At 37.9% G+C, this 17,725-nt stretch overlaps 1 protein-coding gene across 1 annotated transcript in view; it reads left to right on the plus strand.

Moving 5' to 3' along the window:
* The first annotated feature begins 13,352 nt into the window (after positions 1 to 13,352).
* The window catches only part of LOC124126953 (blastula protease 10-like), an 85,149-nt gene continuing 80,776 nt past the window's right edge, over positions 13,353 to 17,725 (plus strand). The window contains exons 1-2 of the mRNA XM_048398641.1: positions 13,353 to 13,434; positions 15,442 to 15,611. Coding sequence (XP_048254598.1) covers positions 13,353 to 13,434; positions 15,442 to 15,611 — 252 coding nt within the window. The remainder of the gene's footprint in view (positions 13,435 to 15,441; positions 15,612 to 17,725) is intronic.

Raw genomic sequence — 17,725 nt, forward strand, 5'->3', positions numbered from 1 at the left:
GTTACCCAATTACTACTTGAGTATGAGTTTTATCATCAAATGTAATTGAAGCCTTTTGTTTGACATCATGGTGTGTCTTTCAAAACATCAGAGAAAGACAACATTTCTATATTGATTTGTATATATTTCAATAAAGTTTCACAGTATTAAAAAACAACGTTGGAACCAGAATTTGATGCTTTTATCATGGTATCCAAATCATGACAACCTTTGTCCAATATAACACTTATTTTAAAAGATGGGATACAGTGGAATCTGTCTTAACCGGACTTGCCTGGGACCGAGAGTTAAGTCTGGTTTAGACAAAAGTCAAGATTAGACAGAAAACTGATTCTAACAAAGAGTCATGTTCCTTGGTTTCTCGCTTGAAATGAAGATCGAAAACGTGTGTACATGTACACTAATACTGAAATGCTATTCCCAGAAGAAAGACTGACACCACAATATATACAACATACACTTACTGGATACAACTGATATATTAACATCATACTTGCTGGCGATGCCTTAAATCTAAGCTACACTGGCTACGCTTACATGTCTTATGTAGTCATTTGAAGGCAATAAACTACTAATCCAATATAATATCTTTGAGAATATCTAGAGTAAACGAGGAATATCTCAAAGAATGTGGCGATGACTCCTGGAAATTTGATACAAGAGTTGGCAATATTCATACACTACTATCATACAGTTTATGTACAAAACATGACGAACTGTCAGAATGTTTCATGAACTACTTGAGAACCTGATAGATTTCTTTCATCTGTTAAGGGCCCTACCTTAGCATAATTGCACCCATGTTATACATTTAGCTACTACATAGGGAGCCCGGGTTAGAATATGACCTCAGGACTCTTGCTGGTCATACATGGCAACTAGACTGGATCGGTGGGTCAGACACAGTGACTTTGTTGAATGCGTGCAGTCATACCCTGACTACGTGGGACTCTGCTCATGATATCAGTCACTCGATCACATACAGATTTACAGAATAGCAGAATACTGCTGATTGCAGTGTAAACATTCAAGCCAACAGATAAACACATGCATTTAACATGCTAAACTAATTAAATGATCTGTCACAGCACTTCAGAATTAACTGACCATGTTCCGTTTGTGCATGCCTTATTTCTTTATGTAAGAGCTTCTGGTGAGAAAAACACCTGGTGGGAAGACAAGTCTGCTTCAGGAAGATTTTGTGTGAAACTGAAATGTATGATATATTCTTTTTAGTGCAGTTTTGAAACTGTCTCTCAAATGCACATTATGTTTTTCGGTCCAGTCCACATGTGAAAGAACTTAAATTTAGGTAATAGTCGCATTATTTATATTCTGTCAGAGACTGAAGCAAAATATAATACATTGGTATTTAAACAACTCAACACCATTGGTCATGTACCCTGTCTGAGTTGCAAGCTCCTGGTTATACAGTACAAGTAATATACATGTATGTAGTTCTTCCTGTTCAAGGCAACGGTGATCAATACATTTAATGCGGTAAACAAAATCAAACCAAATTCCAAATGACAGAAGTAAGATATTCAGCGCACAATATAAAATCCAGGTTAAGTAACAAGGTCATAATAAACCATTAGATTTATACAGCTACATTAGCACAGTGTTAATTGGACCATCGATTGAAATAAAACCAGACAGTTAGTCAAACAAATGAGGTAAGAGTAATGGCCAAAAGAATTGATCAATATGGCTGCTGTGGCAGATCGTATTTGATACTCTTGAACAAATTGGGATGTCATCTTTGTTGGGAACAATTATGTGGAATTTCAGCTTCATTGATCCAGTGGTTTCTGAGATGATGTTTACTGATGATGTATTTTAATAGAATTTAGGAGCATGGTTAAAATGTAAAGGTGAACATTTAATATATTGCAAAAAACGTAACATATATTTTGAGCACCACTACTAACTGCACACACCAAATTTCATTAAATTTTAAACACATCTGACAGTAAGTTTCAGTTTTCAGTATTGTTAAACTGCATAGGTCAAATAAAGGTCAAAATTTAATATATTGATGAATATGGAACATGTGTTCAGCCCAGCAACTAGTTACACATCAACTAAATTTCATTACATTTTGATCAAAACTGACAGCAATGTCCAGGACAAGTTTCAGCTTGCAGTAAGGTCGAAGTGAAAAGGTCAAATCAAGGTCAAAATCTATAATATTGCAAAAAATGGAACATGTCTGTTGAGCCCCACTACAATTGCACATGCCAAATTTCATTTCATTTCATTTTCAACAAAAATGACCGAATAATGGTCTAAAATAGGTTTTCAATGTGACTGACAAGGCGGCCATATTGAAAGTTGGATTCCAACCTCTTTATTGGAATAAGTGTAAGGATTTTCAGTACCATTGGATCAGTGGTTTCTGAGTAGAAGATGTTTAGGACAAATGACTCACAAAAAGGCCACGACATAAGCTCACCTGAATTTCAGTCAGGTGAACTAAGAAGTAAAGTCTCTAGAATTATTGATCCATGCAATACATTGGGGCATGTTCACTCATGGTGTCGAAACATCAATTCATCAGGAAATGTAACGTGTCAGGTTATTAGAAGTATCCAGATTAAAAAAACTTTTATAATTTTTTCACCTATATTTACAGCAACCATGGTCAGATTACCGCCACTGATGCCTTGAAACGAACCTTAGTTGTCAGAGAATGTATACATAATCGTCAGACTTTGACATGTAAAAATTCTTTGTTATTTGACTATTATATGCCAACATACTGTTTTCGTGATCGAAATAGCAAGACTGCGGGAAGTCTCAAACAGTGACTCATCATAACTGAATCACCCGTAGACTGCACACAATATACGCAATAGCATTTTTTCTTAAAACATGTACCCAAGAATGGGATGTGTGCATCATACGTAAGTGCACACGCTACACAAGAAAATATGGTATATGTGGATGATTAATTCAGCTCTGATTGTCAAGGGCGTGTTTAACTTTGCTCTTGTGATAGGCTGATTGTTAATTCAGATGTCAGGTGTCATGTTGTTTCCTGGTACGTTCATTGGCAAATACATTTATAGAGAATTGCACAGTTATAAGGAAGAAAATTGTGGACGGTTTCCGTGACTCAGGGATGTTTTTTTATAGCAACACTGAAATTTTCATTTATTGTGTTAATTTAAAACATGATGTGTATTCGTTTCAATTTTTGACAGGATAATGTTTATGCAAATTTGACTTCATTTCCTTCAAATCATAGTTTGAAATGAGCCAGAGTTAATCCAATAACTGTTTAACGAGGTATACATATGAGACAGTCATTATCAATTTATTTTTTTCTCTTGAAGAAATTCACTATTGAAATGGAACGTTTTATTTTGTTCCTTTTTCATTTAAAGGAACCGTGCACTGAGGCTATGTACTATGTACTATAAGTTAATATCCAATATACTCAACTTGAACTGTAGATATATATTCTGTTATGAATAACATTGGGTATAAGTGTCACAGGTTGCAGGGTTAAAGATAACAACTCAAGTCTGAGGCTGAGTAGTCTGAGTAGAATTCAGGAAGGACAAGTGACATTTCCTTGTGGACTGCCACTTTTGCCATTAACCAGATGGCAGCTCTGCAGAAGATCTTTTTTCTGGACAAGTGCAAAATAAAATTAAATGTACTAGTCATCTAAGGTGCTGCAATATGCTGTGCCAAAAACTTATAATTATGACAAATCTTTCTACCTCCATTACGTCATTGCCATGATCATGTCTAGCTAGTTCAGTTATCTACTTTATTCAGCTAAATTAGGAACTTATCTTCAGTAAGTTGGTTGATTGGTTGATAATAACGCAAGTATAAAGTTTATGTTGTGAGTGTGAGCTGTCATGGCTTCCTTTATCTCTCCCTCCTCATGCAAGTTGTGTGGTCATTATATGATCATGGGAGAACGTCATTCTTCCTGCTGGAAGTGTAGATGTGTCTTTTGCTCTGTAGAGACGAGATGTGAGCAGTGCACCACCCTCCCTCTATTGGCCTTCAGCAAGTTGTTGGACTCCATTAGGAAGGCCAGAAGTAAGAGGTGGCTAAGAAGGCAGGGAACATCTTCATATCTTCTCCTTTCATCCCAGCCAGTTGTCTCCTAAAGTCATAACGCCTAAGACTCCTGCTCTGGGTGAACTGACCCCTGCCATCTCCATAAGTTTGCTGAAGCAACTTTTTGACGAGCAGGTCGGCAATGGAATTAGCGCTATTCACAGAGGGGGAATAACTGAAGTGCCGTCATGATGATCAGACTAAGAAGAATCCCCTGGCCAAGAGGCCTCATGTGAGACACACAAGACTAGCCCATCAAATTCATCCTCAACCCAGACTGCACGGTCATCAGATGGAGCACACGACAACACAGCACAAGCCCGTCATTGGGGTAGAAGCCCCAAAGCTTTACTCATACGTGCAGTCAGGCACAAATACAACTATCAACGGGGAGCCCAGTGTCTTTGCCAACCATTAGAGAACCAAGCCATCCACCGCATGGGCCAGATTGCCAGCACACACTCTATTAATTACAGAGCATATTGATAAATGCAGCATTAAACAACAAACAACCAATTATATTTGATGCTGCCATAATAATGGAACCTTTTACATGTTATACACGACCCATGAAGAGGTCTTCAGCAACCTATGCTTGTCATAAGAGGCGACTAACAGGATCAGGTGGTCAGGCTTGCTGACTTGGTTGATGCATGTCATTGTATCCCAATTGTGTGGATCGATGCTCATGATTTGAATCACTGGCTTGACTGGCCCAGACTCGATTATTTACAGACAGCCATCATATAGCTGGAATATTAGTGAGTGCAGCGTAAACAAAAAAACAACAAATAAGCATGTTATACACAACACATTTACAAGAGATGGGCAAGATAGGGTTCTTCCGTATCTTGTTATGTGCAATCAAGGACAGCAGCATAAGTCATTCAGTACATTCATAAGTAACTGGACATCATCTGGTGTATAATCTGTTTGACAGGGCTAGAAGGCATACTGTATCAATTTCTATAAAAAATAATTATGATATTCACTTGGGCAGGCCCACTATTTATGAAAACCAGGAAGTATCAAACACATGCATTATGAAACACTCCACAGCCAACTCTCATATAAAGTGACATCTCAGTTGGGGATGATTTAGTCTTACTGGATGACTGAATATGCAGGTGTCAAGGGTGTCTTGTGAGTACATGTGGACAGTACGATGACTCACATCAAGATGAACCATACAAGTAGCTGGATACTGTATCTCTCTGTTGTGTGTTGCATTCTCGTTGGAAAACTTCATAATGCCAATGGTAAGTGAATGCTCATATGTCCAGTTATAGTAATGTACTATAAAGAGAGGTTTCAAGTTTCAGTGTATTGATGTCAGTTACATTACACCTTTAGTATGGTTGCCTGTAACAAAACGAATCTGAATCAGACACACCGGGTGTTAATCACACGAGCAATGACCCATGTCATCTGAAGCTGATGACCCCAAACCTGTCATTACCACCCAATCCACTATTTTGTGTATCTTACATGCTGGATTAGCCATGGCAAAGTACTTTTACTAGTTTGATGATATAATTGGGGATAATGATGTTTAAAATGCTCTTGATAACAGTTAACCTCCCTTCACTTGTAGCATTGGCAAGTAAGAGGAAAAAAACACTTAACTGCGATTATAGTTAGTGAAAGCTTTAGTTTCTGTTTACTGACGTTGATACCTTTGAAGTTTTACTGCTTCTGCATTGATACAATCAAGCCATCTTGAAATTTTTTAGATACAAATAGTTGTGTAATTTGTGTTAAGATAAAAAACCAAAACAAACTTCCTTATTCTTTGTGCAAGTGCAAAGTCACCCTGTCACTATATATATAGTAGCTTTCAGTTGGTGCCAATGTATAAGTAGTTCTTATGAAAAACCTTATTCTTTTTGTCCCTGGTCGACATACTTCCACTTGAAGCGGGGACATAGTATTGGGCTCTGTCTGTATGTCCCATAGTTGTTGTTAGCAAATTATCTCCTGAACCTCTGCACGAATATGGTTCAGTGTCTGTGCCAAGGTATATTAGAGGTGTTTGCAGACCCCTGTTGATTGTGATGTTGTAGAACACAGTTAATATTAGTGATCTTATTTTCTAGGTCACAGAAAGCATTTTACCTATTTGCTGTTTGTTAGCGATTTTCAGTTCAGTTCAATGTCAAGGACATTGACTTATTGTCATCTAAAATGTCCCATAGATTTTTAAAAATTTGTTCATGATGTAGAAGAATGCCCTTTCAAAAGTTGATACAAATTGAGAATATTTCCAAATGACCTCAGCCATCAGCAATTTGAAGATTAATTATTAAGATATCTGAAATAATTTCCATGGATCAGTCAAGTTGGTTGAAAATGTATGAACCTGTGGAATCCACTTTGATGGTCACACCCCATCCATGATAATCATTGCCTTCAGTATATAGATACATCCGACCTCCCTGATTCATTTATTTACAAGTCTGGTCATTTTGCGCGACTGTTGTTTTATTCTGGTTTCTGTAACTGCTGTCATCATTTTCAGATATCACTTATCCATATATTTAAGCATTTGGAAAAAATATGTCGCTCATGTCGAATGTCCTTAAAGGCAAGGTCTGTTTAGAACACATGTCCTGAAGAAACATTTCAGTAGCTAAATGACTACACTGTACAGATTTTATTCAATTGTTTTGGAAAGTCCAAGAATGAAAGTGGCGACCTTGACCTCATTTAGGACAGTCGGCAGACCACACTTTATTTGGTATTTCGTGGCCGGGTATATAGCAACGGAGTTTGTCCGTCAGTCCGTCCATCCGTCAGTCCCTTATCTTCTCAAGTAGACACAAAAGTTCACAAAAAGTTCGAGAAATGAAATTTACACACAGATGTTACTGGTCATGATCTGAAAAAAGTTTGAAAATTGGTGTTCTAAATTTATTTTTTTACAGATTTATGGGCCTTGCCCCGTGCTTTTCAACTTGGTGTAAATTGCATGAAATGGGGACAACTTTTCTCAGAAACTACTGAAGTTACATGAATGAGGGTTTGCATGCTTATTAGTGGTGTACAGTATTGTATCCCGATGCACAGCCCATGATACGATGCATTGATTTGGAAAGCATGTATCGCGATACATACGATAATTTCATAACAAGGTTTTACTTACTGAGTATAGTTACTTGAGTATAGTGCCCACTTTTTTCCCCAAAAAACACAGCTGTGTAGAAGGGGGTGCGCATTAAACACGAATGAATGAGTTTTGATGTTTTTTCCCCCATGGAAAGACATTACCGTGAGCACTTAACACCAGAAATACCATGTCAACAAATCCATACTGAAGTACGCAAATAATTCCGGTAATTACACTGTCTGGTCATAAAAAGTGTTTTTGTCCCCCGCTGCGCGAAAGCGCAAGTGCGGGGTATATAATATTCACAACCGTCCGTCCGTAGGTACGTCCCACCTGTTTGTTGCCGCGATATCTAAAGAACTAAACACTAAAAAGTGTTTTTGTCCCCCGCCGCGCGAAAGCGCAAGAGTGGGGGATATAGTATTCACGACCGTCCGTCCGTAGGTACGTCCCACCTGTTTGTTGCCGCGATATCTAAAGAACTAAACACTGGATTGTCTTCATATTTGGAACTATGGTGTATATACAGACTCCGCAGACACCAGTCGGTTTTGGTTACCTTGACCCCATTTTCAAGGTCACAGCAGGCAAATCTGCTTTTGGAGTTGGAAAACGGTGTTGCCGCTATATCTCAAGAACTAAACTCTGGATTGTCTTCATATTTGGAACTATAGTGTATATACAGACTCCGCAGACACCAGTCGATTTTGGTGACCTTGACCCCATTTTCAAGGTCACAGCAGGCAAATCTGCTTTTGGAGTTAGAAAACGGTGTTGCCGCCATATCTCAAGAACTAGTCGCTGGATTGTCTTCATATTTGGTACTATGGTGTATATACAGGCAGGGGACATTTCGTCACTTTGTGACAAATACTTGTTTTGTATATCTGGACTTATGTTTGTAACTTATTTCATTAATTTTATTCAAAATTCCTTTTAATATTGTTTTAATTAATTTTGGTGAAATCGTGTGTGAAGCGATCGCAAGATCGCACAACTCACCGTTATTAACAGCAACCATGGTCAGATAACCGCTATTGACGCCTTGAAACGAACTTAAGTTGACAGAGAATGGATACATATATCATAAATGCCATACTGTGACACATTAAAAGTCATATTTGTTTTTGTTGGACGATTCTATGTCAACATGTAATTCTCGCGATCACGCGCACGTGAGCCTTGACGGTGACTGGTCAGACTGGTTTCCATGTAAAAAAAAATACCCGGCAATAGCGATCAGCTGCTTCGCTTAGGGTTAATATTATTACCGTATTCGACGTAATAAGCGCCCAGGGCGCTCTCAAAATAAAAAAATCGGGGGCTCTTATTGGATTATTATTTTAGTGAAAAAAACTGAGTTGAAAGATAAAATTCGTGGTTTATGCTGACAGCCTAAAATATTCATGTACGACAGATATATTTTTCCCGAATTTAATTGCCCATTATTAAGGGTGCATATAACACATGAGTGCGTATTATACGCGAATAAATAAGTCTTGTGTACATTGATCAATCGGAAGGGGTGCTAATTGGGATTGTTCAACGGCCATTATATCAGCAAATATCGCCGTGGGCGCTTATTAGAGCGCGGCGCTTACTACGTCGAATACGGTATTTGAAATATGTTTAGTAAAAACTGCATCTAAATGAACAAGATATTGGAATATATTATTCCTGATAAAAAAATAGTTTCAGGTACAACTCTTGTCGATCCGTGCATTAAAATCCTGTAAAGTTATATCATTGGGTGTGTCTTGACTGAATCACCGGTAGATTCCAAGAAAACGTGTGTACAGCTGATTGCTGTGTCCGGCTTAGTTTACGAGAAAATACACAAGGTAATCTTAATCCCTGAATACAAACAATGCCTAAATGAACAAAAAATACAATTTAAACGGTAAATCAACATGTCTGGTGATTTTTTTATCTCAAATTTCGAATTTGTACTGACGAAGTTTCTCATCACCCTTTCATTTGCCGGACTTCGCTAATTTTTATCTGCGAATAATATTCAAATTTCTTTTTTTCCAAAATATTGAAACTGCTAGAGGGGGGTGCGCATTATACATTGGTGCGCACTATACTCAAGAAAATACATGAAATATGTTTAACAGTTTCAAAGCCAGTTTGTTGTTTCAGTAAAGCATACTGTATTGCTGACAATTTGCTATAACAGTAAATAAACACCTTATATCTTCTTCAGCTGTACTTGTCACATCTTTTAGAGAGCAGAAAGACATCAACTTGGCTTAGCTTGAACCAGTAAACACTGTATCGTGATACGTATCGTATCGCGACCCCTGTATCGTGATATGTATTGTATCGCGACCCTCCCGTATCGTTACACCTCAAATGCTTATGTAAGACATACTTGTCAAGACTGAGTTCGGTAATTGGTGCGTGAATTATTTCTTTACAGAGTTACGCCCCATTGATCCATGAAATTTTACTTGGTGCATGTGCTGAAGTTAGGTTATGTAAGAGATACTTAGAAAGACTGAAGGGTTTTTTCCAGAGACGGCACCTTTTGTGTGTATTAATTTCACATTTAATCATTTTTTCTGATGACATAAGTGGCCAAAGTGGCTTTTTCTTCTGAAGGCTCAATAGGACTCTTTTTTTATAGTCTATGTTAAAGGAGAGGCACAGGCCACCAAACTGTGGATGCCCTAGCCTATAATAAAAACGAGATAAGAGTGGATTAAATGGCCGAGGGTGTGCAGGTACTACAGTAATCCCTCGCTACAACGCTACCTTTAGGGTCCAAATAATTGATAAGAATTATGAATGATCAGCGGTTTAGCCGAGGTGGAGTTGTAGGTAGTAGATGACCAACAAAACAGTATACATGCTCTGCCTACCTACCACCATCTACGTTGCACGTTTCAGAGTTTAAAAAAAGATTAGAATAGAAGTTGTTAATGATTCATAGTGTAAAAAACGATTTATCGAGTATTAATATGCACTAAAAAACACATCATATCCCTTCAGTGAATTCAGGCGAATAAACAGGTATAACAAACTTGGTCAGTTAAAAAGATGAAATTTGATATAAAAAATGACTAGACATGATGATTTACCATTGTATTTCCTGCTCTCCAAGACATTGTTTGATAAATATGCAGAGATTTAGATGACCGTGTGTATTTTCTCGTAAACTAAGCCGGAAATAGCAATCAGCTCTGCACACGTTTCCTCCCGATCTACCGGTGATTCAGTCAAAAAGTACTCAACTTCAAAGAATTTCGATGCAATGGTCGAAAGAAATTGTATCTGAAATTATTATTTTATCAGGAATAATATATTCCAATATCGTGTTTGTTATTTTAGTTGCAGCTTTCACTGTATATATTTAAAATTATAAGAACCATAAGCGTAGCACTTTGGTACAGATGGTATGCAGGATATGTTTACGTATGGAACAATCTGACCAGTCACCGTAGGGACTTCCCGCGCTACATGTATTTCCATTACGAAAACGTTATGTTGACATTTAAAAGTCCAACTGCCTCAAATATGACTTGTAACGAGTCAAGGTATGGCATTTATGATATGTGTATCCATTCTCTTGCTACTGAAGTTTGTTTCAAGGCGTCAATAGCAGTAACCTGACTGTGGTTGCTGTAAATAACTGAGTTGTATGTTGTATCTACTGATCACTTCGCATACGATTTCACCGAAATTATTGTGAACATTATAATAATTATTGAATGAAATTATGAATAAAATTAATAACTATATTGCAAACATTAGTCCAGATAAACAATGAACACCTTTTTATAACCAGATATTATAGTAAAAGGATTAACTTCAGTTCAGATTTGTTGACTATTTCCGGTGTTACATGATTGCGGTGATTAGCTGATAATGTTTTTGAGATTGGGGAAATAGTGGCAATAGTGTTAGCATCGGTACAGACATTCTTTGCCTTAAACAGAATATTATACCGGAGGCACTGCAGGATTAGGTAGCGGAGTAGGATCATCACTTTTGGGGCTTTGGTAGACTGTTTGTTGATGATTGCGACGACGGCTTGGTTGTCGCAGAAGAAGAGGACCTTTTCCAGTGAGATGGGGAATAGCTCCAGTAGGGGCAAGTCGCATGTAGTTCCATCCGTCACCCATTGGTTTGGCCATCTGCCACTAAACCATTTGCCCTCCAGGTAGGGCCCAAAGCCAGCCCCAGCGGCTGCATCTGTACACAGCTAAAGCAAATGGCTGTCTACCTGTAGTTGATCCTGAAACACTGAAATGCCATTATAACGGGTGAGAAATGTTAACCACATTTGTAAGTCTTCCTTGACCCAGTTGGTAATCCTAATGTGGTAAAATGGTTGTTTACTTTTGCTGAGCAGATCAATAAGCCTACGGCTGAATGCCCTCCCCATTGGTATAGTATAACCAGGGTATTTTAGAAAAAGGGTTTTTGGTATTTACTTAAAATGTAGTTTACTTTTGGGTAAAATATAGACGCATATGAGAGAAGTGATTGAGCAGGGTGAGGGCATCACCCCTGGGGCAAGTGATTATTGGTTTTGCTTCTCTTAAGTGATAGAGTATAAACTTTTCATTAGTACAATGAATTAGTAGAATTGGTCTTGAAAGGGGAATGTTAGAAGGGAGAGAGATGGATGGAACAAAATGGTTAAGACTTGTGGTGATCAAATATTTCTGAGTACTACTGCTTGATTGAAATGTCTAAATAACATGATTAAGTATCTTTTTCGGCGCCTTCCAGTCTGGCAGAGTACTTAAGGGAATTTGATTATATGAGTATGTCCGAGTTGACCAATGACCTTATGGAGGTAATCAAATTGGTTAGTCAGAAGGGCTTGATGGTAAAACTAATTACTGTGGAAATTGGGGAATGACCATTATGACTCATTTCTCATGATGTCAAATGTCATTTTGGAGGGATGAGCTAAAATTATCATCGATAGTATTTTGTAAGCATTTATCAAAATAGAACTCACCTTCAAATCTGATGCCAAGAAGAACGAAATTGGATTGGTGAAATGGTATAACTCTAAAGGCGGACGTAATGTCGAATTTTGCTGGTAATGCTCCCTTTCCCAGTTGTTGAACCATGTGAATAGCTTCATCAAATCTGGCATACACCACGGAGCAGGCCTCTGCGTCTATAAGGTCATTTATAGATTTGATCTTTGGATAGGATAAATGGTGAATTAGTCGGATTTCATCCGCGTGCTTACCTGAGTGTTGAACGTGGCCTGGCTGCTTCTTTGGCACCAGACCTATTGGGGATACTTGAACATTGTCAAGGTCCACTTCCTTTTGTAGCTTTTGTTTAATGTAGGTTGCCGTGTCTTTGTGAATCTCTGAACGCAAGTTTCGTGCAAGGCGGCTCGTGTGGCTACCCTGGAACTCAAGCTTGAAACCAAAACTAAAACCTACCTATAAGTAATCTGCGTCTCTATAATTGACCTTATATAATTGAGCATTTTGGTGTAACCAGGGTGCCATTTCATTGAGATCTACTGGGGAAGGGGCCATTGAATTTACCTTTCTTGTCTGACCAAGCCGTGTCACTGGCATCCATGTTAAGAGCTTCGGTGATTCTCCCTATGGTGGGTGAACCGAAGCCGAGCTGTACCTCTTGGTATGTGCTGACCGGGTTGGGTGCTGAATGTTCTAGTAACTGAAGTATTTTATCTAGTTGTTGGTTTACCTGGCTATCCGAGTTAGTAGCCTGCGCGGCATTTATAAGCTGTGCAGATTGCATGTTAATTGCGTTGTTGGGAGGAATTGTGGACATGCTATACTCCCGTTATTCGAAAACTCCCCATCGGCTGTGGCCTCCTGTACTTATATGAACTCCCTGGGTTTGCATCCAGGTTGTCCTTGCCTGCTTGGCACCCCTCATGAGTTGTGGTTGATGGCTGCTCTTTCTCTTGGGAGGCATCACGGAGAGTCGAGTTGATGAAGGTGGTAATCATCAAGTGGTAAATGTCCCTGGGGTGAACTTCGAGAGTGAAGCAAAATAAATTTGATACGATCGAGTGCTGAAATGGATGGTATTCGAAGTGTAAATCAGCAAATCAAACACGATTGTGAACAAAGAAAACGAACAAAGCGAGAGCAATTAGATATGGCGAAACGTGTGTATTTGAAGAGAGAAGTTGCACGAATGGCTATAGACGATGGAACAAAGGAGGGGTGACGCTTGTGCCCTAGGCACGGGGCAGGGTGCTGACCTGGGGGTGGGGGGATTGAGTTACAGCAGTAATTAGCCCATGGTTTGGATACGTGTGATAAAGCCACTTTGTAGTTAGTACAAAATGTAATTATATTCAATACTTTATGAACAAACAAAATTCTAATGTGCCCAATGGCGGGGGGTAGTGATAACGCTGTTTTGCTGTTGTGATATTGACCTTATTTTCAGGGTCTCAGTTTGATTGTTTGATTTTGCAGTTTGTACACATTTGGTAGCGAATATAATTCGGAAACCTACAGTTCTAGCTGATTTTTATGATGACATTTGATTCTTAAGGAAACCTGAATTTTATTTTGGAATAAAGAAAGCAAATGTTTCCAGTATGGAAATGTGGACCCAGCTTGTTATATAAAAATCCCTCTTTTTAGAAGAGAGTTGCCAAATAATAAGGGCCACAACAACTTTCAGTGTCACTTGGCCACCTGTTCTTCCCCTTTATTACTGGGTAATTATATATATAGTAATAATTAACTAAGTGGAGTAAGATTGAACACAGTTTTAATTGGTTAGCGCTTTCAACTCACCGCGTACAAGTCTCATCAGGCCATAGCTGAATAACGGACTTGAAGTAGTAACATACAGTTACGTGACGTCATAACATTTGGGAGAACTTTGACATCACAATACCAAGGTGACAATGGACAAATAACTTACGCCTTTACATTTAACTTAGGTGTGTATTTATGAATGAAATGTTGCTCTTTTTGAAACGATGTAGGTTCATGATCAAAATTTAGCTTATATAGCGGGAAAACTAAAACATTGCCACTTCCACATGTATCTAAATGTTCACTGAGTGGAATCTTACGTTTGTGTGGCTGCTTTTTTTGTGATGTACGAGTTTAGATTGATTGTTTGTAGTGGATGCAATGAAAAGTATATCAGAAAGACAGAACTTAGATTAAAAAGAATGAATCTTCACTGTTCACAAATAAAGCAGCCACACAAACTGTGTTCAATCTAACTCCACTTATTTAATTATTACTATATTGTGCCTGAGAGTTAGAACTTTACTGTGCTTTATATATATGAGCTTGAGTTACTCAGAGAAATTAGGACTAGTGTAATATATCAATGTTTTCAGAGGTGATAGTATCAGAAAAGTGTTAAACAGAAAAGTCTTTGCGAGGCATTTAGAAAATTGAGAACTAAGTAAGGATAAGATATATGGATGAACAGCCTCTTTTTTACAATAGGAGCGTATCAGTTGGTGATTTGCTTAGTGTCAGTGGGCTGGTGGCTTATAAATGCAACTTGCCTGTATTGAAAGTTGAAGGTCGGCATTTGTAAATACATGCAGAGTAGATAATCATTTTTCTCAGATTTAAAGCTATCTGATCACTGAGATAGCTTTTGCTCTCAGGTAAGTGAGTCACATATCAATGTCTGATTCAAAATTGTCAGTGAGGTAATGAAATTTTCTACAACAGAGTCGGGCAGGTAGGAATCAGTTTCACCTATCCCTACAGAAAGGTTACCAACAACTGGATAGCCATCAGGCAGCTATTTTGATCACTTGATGTGCTGTGATGTGTCACATCACTTACTTGATAACAGTGTTACAACCTACACCTAAACGTAGCTCCAATTGTAATAAAGAAGTTGTTCATCCATATATCCTTACTTCATTGAACAGAATTTGATACAAGATTTCTTTCCAAGTAGGAATTGTTGAGAGCAGTTTATCTGTCACACATAAGTAGGACATGTAATTCATCCTCTTTACACTTAGTTATTTGGTGATATAACGACAAAGGCTTTCTGCATAAGTTACACTTTTATATCTTTCCTTAACCTTGTATACTTTACTCTTTACTTTACTCTTAATTATGCTGGAATTGGCGGAGAAATACCTTTCCTCATTTAAAACTCATCATCTTATGTTTTGGAACTATCTTTTTAATTTATACTCATTCACACACTACAGTAATTTCACAGATTTCTCTAATTTCTTCATAAAAAGATACATTGTAAACATGCCATACATTCAATCCTTAATGTTTCTACTTCAGGATGCGGTGGGCGCTACACAGGCTCATCTGGCTCCATCTCCTCACCTAACTACCCTGGCTATTATGACAACAACCTGCACTGTACCTACATCATTGATGCAGGAGAGACATTGGTCACTCTTGTGTTTGAAGATTTCCTTATAGACCCCTATTTGGAGGATTTTGTCGAGGTATGTGTTGTTGTTATTTTGTTTAAATGTATGCTAGGTATTGTGCACTTTAATTTTAAAGCAATTAGAACCAATATGGCATGAAGGGTTATCTCCCAAAACCCCTACATCCCATTTCCCCTACAACCCAGTTCCCCTACAATTAGTTAAAACAACACGCGGCATTTACCTGTCTGGCATTATGAACTCACCTAAAGGAGAGATTAACGTCTGGAGTAGAGGTAGTAGAAATGAAAGGGGTAGAGCTTTAGGGGATTAGGGGACTTAAAGGAAAGTTAAAAAAAAAATTAATGTAAGTGTAATGAAAGATGCCTGTATGATGAGAAGACAATTTTTAGAAATTACAAAAATAACAATAAGAAGAAACAATTATTACACTGAGAAACTGAGATGAGACGATTTACAGTTGAGATGAAAAATGAACATTTTATTATAATGTATTATGAATTTTGAAAAATGAACATTTTATTATAATGTATTATGAATTTTGAATAATATCGTAATCGTAATTAAATATTTATCTCAATCTATTCGAGTTTCTTGGGTTGTTCCATTGTATGAAATAGGTAACAGACTAGGGATTAGCAGTGCCATGGACCATGAACTTTGTTGTCTTAAGCTGTAGGGGAAATGGGATGTAGGGGTTTTGGGAGGTTACCGCATGAAGCATGCAGATAAGTCTACCAGATTAGTGAATATTTTACAAAATACTTTTGCAGACAGCAAATAGAACATATTATAGCTAAAATGGATAGAATTATCATTAAACCGCCCGCACGTTATTAGAAATAAGCGGGCCATTGTAACTTGATAATGCCCTCATATTGCTTGACGACGGGCCATTATCAAGCCCGTTGTTCGGTGACGTCATAGGGTAGAGAAAATGACGTCACGTATTATAGTGACGTCATCTGGTTTGTTATCCCCCGCCGCGCGAAAGCGCGAAGCGGGGGATATAGTATTCACGACCGTCCGTACGTCCGTCCGTCCGTCCGTACGTCCGTCCGTACGTCCCACCTGTTTGTTGCCGCGATATCTCAAGAACTAAACACTGGATTGTCTTCATATTTGGAACTATGGTGTATATACATTTTCAAGGTCACAGCAGGCAAATCTGTTTTTGGAGTTGGAAAACGGTGTTGCCACAATATCTCAAGAACTAATCGCTGGATTGTCTTCATATTTGGTACTATGGTGTATATGGCGGGGGATATTTCGTCACTCTGTGACAAATACTTGTTCTATGACGTTTCCATATTTGTAAAATGTGGTCAGTGACATTCGTGTCGATTGCAGTAAATGTTTCAAAACTGATATTGTTGTTCTTTTAATTTGATAACAAATTCCATCCATTTTAGCTATAATAACGGTAACGCTCTCTTTCAGGGCATTATCATTGGCAGAAGCCCTCGGTCTTTTCAACTGCCCTCCTTCGTCGGGCAGTTAATGGAAGACCTCAGGCTTCTGCCAATGATAATGCCCGGAAAAATAGCGTTACCCTTATAATACTGATACGATACTGATATGAATGAGCCTATTTTCCAATCATCAATAAGAAATTTGAAAGGCTAATGATTACACAATCAAACAGCATGATGTTTGTCAATGTTGGTGAATGGATATAAAGAATGTTACATCTTTATATTGTAGGGCTGCACGGTATTACTGGTATACCGGTAAACCGAAATATGAAATTGAACCAATTACGTATCGCGATATGTTTGTGATGTAGCGGTATATTGACAATGATTTTGTGTTTTCAAATTTAACTTGCTTAACTCTTTCAACACCGTAGGCCTGTAGATCATCTATACGGACCAAGAAGCATCAAGTATCAAGACACCGTAGGCTGGTAGACCGTCCAATCCATAGTCATGTCAAAATAGTATATAATTTTATAAACCTACCTGTCATATCATTCATTTATTAAATCTATCACATTTTACAATGTCTGTAATACGTATTCTATTTCAATTATCATTTTATCATTTTTTATCGATAGATTAAGAAATTATTCACTATTTCCCGCAATGTTATTGAAAATAGGTAAGTGGATTTTATGAAATCTTATATTTGCCAAAAATCGTCAAATGTTTGCTTCCTTGGGCCTAAAT

Source organism: Haliotis rufescens, unplaced genomic scaffold (genome assembly GCF_023055435.1).
Source record: "Haliotis rufescens isolate VD_foot unplaced genomic scaffold, xgHalRufe1.0.p SCAF_18, whole genome shotgun sequence".
NCBI lineage: Eukaryota > Metazoa > Mollusca > Gastropoda > Lepetellida > Haliotidae > Haliotis > Haliotis rufescens.